The sequence below is a fragment of the Penaeus vannamei genome, chromosome 4, assembly GCF_042767895.1.
Source record: "Penaeus vannamei isolate JL-2024 chromosome 4, ASM4276789v1, whole genome shotgun sequence".
Lineage (NCBI taxonomy): Eukaryota > Metazoa > Arthropoda > Malacostraca > Decapoda > Penaeidae > Penaeus > Penaeus vannamei.
In genome coordinates this window covers 49418648-49423991 of record NC_091552.1, presented here as the reverse complement: position 1 = coordinate 49423991, position 5344 = coordinate 49418648, and the positions used below count along the sequence as shown (strand labels likewise).

At 33.6% G+C, this 5344-nt stretch overlaps 1 protein-coding gene across 3 annotated transcripts in view; it reads left to right on the top strand.

Moving 5' to 3' along the window:
• LOC113826412 (protein VAC14 homolog) overlaps positions 1-5099 on the top strand; it is an 11901-nt gene extending 6802 nt beyond the window's left edge. For all 3 annotated transcript variants that reach the window (XM_027379295.2, XM_027379296.2, XM_070121199.1), the window contains exons 9-15: positions 72-213; positions 614-734; positions 1277-1451; positions 2002-2120; positions 2420-2499; positions 3188-3332; positions 3875-5099. In XM_027379295.2, the coding sequence (XP_027235096.1) occupies positions 72-213; positions 614-734; positions 1277-1451; positions 2002-2120; positions 2420-2499; positions 3188-3332; positions 3875-4043 (951 nt within the window). In that variant the 3' untranslated portion in view covers positions 4044-5099. The remainder of the gene's footprint in view (positions 1-71; positions 214-613; positions 735-1276; positions 1452-2001; positions 2121-2419; positions 2500-3187; positions 3333-3874) is intronic.
• The last annotated feature ends 245 nt before the right edge of the window (positions 5100-5344 follow it).

The following is a 5344-nucleotide window of genomic DNA, read 5'->3' as shown; positions in this document are numbered from 1 at the left end:
AAAATGAAATTCAAGATCTAGACATAACAGAAAATTTGATTTGATGAACCCCTACCCCATACCTTTGACAGATGTGTCGTTATCTAGAAGAACTGTTCCACGTCCTGCTGCGGACTCTCTCAGACCCGTCAGATGAGGTGGTTCTCTTGGTCATTCAGGTGCTGGCGCAGATTGCATCCACTACTAATCAACCTCATGCGGCTGCCACTCAGGGTAATTTTTTTATTATAGACAGGAGAGTGAGTGAGTGAGTGAGTGTGTGGAAAGAGAGAGAGTGAGAGTGAGTGAGTGAGTGAGTGAGTGTGCGAGTGAGTGTGCGAGTGAGTGTGCGAGTGAGTGTGCAAGTGAGGGAGTGTGTGAGTGAGTGAGTGAGTCAGTGAGTGAGTGAGAGAGAGAGTGTGTGTGTATGAGTGTGTGTGTGTGTGTGTGTATGTGTGTGTGTGTGTGTGTGTGTGTGTGTATGTGTGTGTGTGAAAGAGAGAGTATCTGCTTGGCATTTATGGTGCATTATATATTGATATCCTGTCTTTTTATTCATCTATTGTAGTTGTTACTTACCATAGTGTTAAAGATAATACATGCTTAGTTCTGTTGTATTCCTTTTTCTTTAAAGTTATCGAAGGAGAGGAAAGAAATAGTGTGGACGAATACTTCACAAGGTTTCTCCAGAATCTCCTTCACCTCTTCGCAACAGAGCGGAACTTGCTGGAGGACAGAGGACCCTTCATAATCAGGTTACAGTTTATTCCGGTTAAAGTTTTCAGGCTACAATTTATCTTCATTTTACTCATTATTTAGCTATGCTTTTTTATCCAAGGGTAATGATGTTGATCTATGAGGTTTGAATTTTGTTGCTAATTTACGAATATGTTCAATAGACCAAGGGAATTTTAATCTAATAGATTCTGTAGATGATTGTCAGGCATGTCTTGGGAGGGGTATGTATTTTGATATATATCAACAAAGAATACTAAAGGTTACTACATTACTATCCATGAAATTGAAATAGAATATTGAAACATGAAACGGCACTTTATACCCAGGAGTGACATTAATAAGAAATACTACGATGTTGTTCAACTTACACTTTTTTTATAGGAAAGTTTCTTTCATTTATACTGTGATATTGATTCTTCAGGACCAATTTATTAATCAATATTTTATAAAATGTCATCTTCATGAGTTGAAATCCTGTTTTGTGATTAGAATAATGATACGTAGGTAATCACAGTTTTCCTATTAGAATAGATGATTATACTATATTACTCTTTTCCAGACAACTTTGTGTAATGTTGAGTGCTGAGGACATCTATAGAACTTTAGCTGAACTTCTGCAGAAGGAAGAAAATCTAACTTTTGCTTCTGAAATGGTGCAGACTTTGTCGTCAATTCTTTTAACATCTAAGGAACTATTTTCTCTCCGGTTACAGCTGAAGGATCTGTCAACAGCAGTAAGGCATATCTCGCTTCGATTAATTATTATTTGCCGTCTTGAAAAAAAGTGTTAAATTAGGTTATGTATTAGATTTAGATTCCGTAATAAGTTTCTTGTTTAGTACATTTTCTTTGTGTAGAATCATGAATGCAGAAAAGAATATCATGAAATGCTGTGCCAACTCTTTGTTTAACTATTGAACTGTTTTGTTCTTCACGAGAAATATATTTTCATGTATTGTTTTCATGAATATTCACTTACTCTAGCTGGTGTAATATCCAATTTTAGAGTAAGATTTGTAAGATTATCTTTCAAATATGTGATGAGAGTAGCCTTGTTGGGGTTATCTTAAGAAAAGAGACTTCTTGCTCTTAGAGAATAGAATGTATACTTACACATATTATTCCACTACCAGTAAATTTAGTTGGGTACTTGATATAAATGTACTTTTATATATACCATTCTAGGTAATTTTTACGTCAGCAGAACTTACAGGATAGCAGTTGTTGTGCTTTTTCATTTATTTATTTACTTATTTTATTTATGACCATCCCATGTTTCCTCAGGAGAATTGTGAACTGTTTGTGAAGCTCTATCGATCATGGAGTCACAATCCAGTGGCAACGCTGACTCTGTGTCTACTCACGCAGAATTATTCACATGCAGCTGCTCTTGTCCACGCCTTGTATCCTTTTCTACATACTGACATGATTATGGTTTATGATTACAAAGTTCGTGTTAGGATTTTTTTTTTTCTTCTTCTTCTTCTTTTCTTTTATCAAGCTCATTTTGCTATTATGTAATGCAAAGTAGAAATGGTTTGGTGTGAATTCATTATCTGGTTGAAATGAAAATGGATATTTATATTTTTTATAGGAAGACTTGAAATTCATTTTAATCTCATTCTTACTAGTAAAATGATATTCTAAATCTTTGCACTTTTGGCCATAACAACTAGAGAAATTCCTTAATTCTTTATTAAAGTGGAGACATTGAAGTCACAACAGATTTCCTTGTGGAGGTTGACAAGTTGGTTCAGCTTGTAGAATCTCCAATATTCACATGTAAGTAGTTTTGAAAATAATGTATTTTTGATTTTTCATCTTTCATAAACCTTTTAGAAAATATGTATTTATTTTACTTAGGGTCAATAAAATTGTTTTAAAAATATGTGTAATACTAGTTATCAGAGGTCACGAGATTTATCATTGAACTGTCCACACACTGCTACTCTTTCCAAACACCTTTTCTCTTCCTCTTCTGTACTATCACAATCCTACTAGGTCTGTCCCTCCCAGTCTCTCTCTTTTTTTTCTCATGACTTTTGACTTTCTTTTCCTTCTTTTTGTTTTATATTTTTTGCTCTTTCATTGTTATTATTTCTGATATACTATGTCTTTTCATGGGTTCCTCTTATTCTTTTTGTTATTTTCCTCTCTTTGACTTTCAATTTTACCATTAGCCTCCATTTTCTTTCTGTTTCACTTCTTTTACCTCGTTCCACTCGCTAATATCCAGTTTGTTCTTTTCTTTCAGTGCCGTTAGTTTTTATCCCCCCTCTCTTTTTCACATTTTCTCTGCCTGACAGTTCTTGCTAATATAGTTTACTCTCTTCTCTCCCTCTCCTTTAACTTTACTTGTACATCCTTATTTTCTCTCATTCTTTGTCTGTGCCTCATAGTGCTCTCTTGTATACATCAGTTTGTTTCTCTTGTGGCACAGTACAGTAACTTCATCTCTATCCTCGTACAGATCTCCGGCTGCAACTCCTAGACCCAGTTGGGCACTCTGCCTTGGTTGAAACACTGTATGGCCTGCTGATGCTTCTGCCTCAGAGTGATGCCTTCACACTCCTGCGATGTCGCCTCAACTGTGTTCCCCCTTCGCATTTATTGAAGTACGTTCACGAGAACAGAGCAAGGAATCAAATTAGTGACACACTCACTGTTTGTAAATCTTTATTTATAGATACATTGAATTATTGGGTTTTGCTGGAAGTCAATTGTGCAGTTTATTCTAGAGGAAGGCCTTTATCATCATATCATGGTGAAAGATATTACAGTTCTGTAGGCTTAAGAGATTAATGATATTTTAATTGTTTCTCTGTTTGTAAAAGAGAACATTTGTTGGAGGTAAAGAACTTGCAATAATTACATCATGTGTCTTTTGTGATTTTTTTTATTGTTTACTTAAAATATATACATGCATTCAATTATGATTTATATGTCAGTCAACAGAGCCTTTGTGGAGAATATAGCCTGTTGGTGGCCTTTTCATTCAATATATCAACTCATCTTTCATATTTTACTGTAATTATTCCTGAGTAAATGAATTAAGTAAACTTAGAACCTATAAGGCATAGTATTTATCTAGTATCTTATTATTTATCTAATTGTATGTATGTATTAATAAATGCATTTGATAATGCTTTACCAACAGGCACACGCATGGGAAAAGCGAGAATCGGAAGTTGGCAAGCAACATTGATTTTGAGGAGCTGCTAACACACTTTTGCACAATGCAAGACAAACACCGCAAATATAAACACCAGAAAATCAAGCAAAGGTTGCAGTCAAGTATAGAGCCCTCTTCAAGACACCAGAATTAGCAAGTGTGTATACTGTGTTCATATGAGGCTGAAAGGTAAAGAAAAAGCAAATGAGAATAATGAAAGTATTACAGCATGGCATTATTGGGGTACACAAGAGTGTGAATAAGTGAGAGGAGAAATACAGACACAAAGATAGGTTGATCAATACACACACTACACTGATGGACAGATGCATAAAGACTGATATACACAGAGACTGAGTGAAATGAAATGAAAAAGATATGAAAAGCAAACAAGAAAAATAGAGGGCAGGAGAATGATTGAAAATGTGAGTCTGTAGATGAGGGTGTGCAAGAGAGAGCAAAGCTACAAGATAAGAAAGAGACAGATAAATAGACAGTCAGAGAGGGGAGATATTAAGAATACAGTATGATTGTAGATAAGGTTATTATTCAATGGAATGCACACTGTTGTCAGTTATTCAGTAGTTCAAGCTTTGAACAGATGAACAGGGTTTTTTTTATATAGTTTATTGCAGGAATAGTTGTCTTGCCGCTGATGATAATGATGAATTGCATATTTTGTTTTATGTTGCACTTTGCCATATACTAGAAATTGGTTTAATCAAGAACAGAGCACTTATACAATCTGCGGTTCTCATCTGTGTGTGAGAATATGTAGCCTTTACACAGATATTTAAATAGCTGAATATATAGATTGATTCTCTCATTTTATATTCGTATTTTGCTTATACAGTATATATGTATATGCAGTTTCATTATATTCAGATACAAATGTATATCAATTGCATACATAAAGATTTTGAAGGGTCTACATATATCCTGACAGACAGAACTTTGACGGGTTTGTTATTAGATAATAAGTTTCCTTGATTTTCTTCATGTGTGTGACTTTATGTACTGTATGTGTTTGTAAATAAATTATATATATATATATATATATATATATATATATATATATATATATATATATATATATATATATATATATATATATATATATATATATATATATATATATATATATATATATATAAAATTTTATATATACATAATAATGGCAAATCAATGTGACAATAAATTGCCAAGAGCTTCAGGCTTGTTTAGCACGAATTTTTCTTACCAAAAAATTGTATTAGCTAGATTTATACTTCTTATGCCAGTATGTGAGTCTTTTACTGCAGAGTTTGTTTGAGACATTCCTTTACACCTATAGTTTTTGTGACCAAGTAAAAATTTTATTCCTTGCCTTGTGCCTGATCATCCTTCCATTTATCCTTAATCCTAATTTTTTTTTTTTTTTTCTTTCTTTCTTTTTTTGCCTTGGTCCTTTTCTCT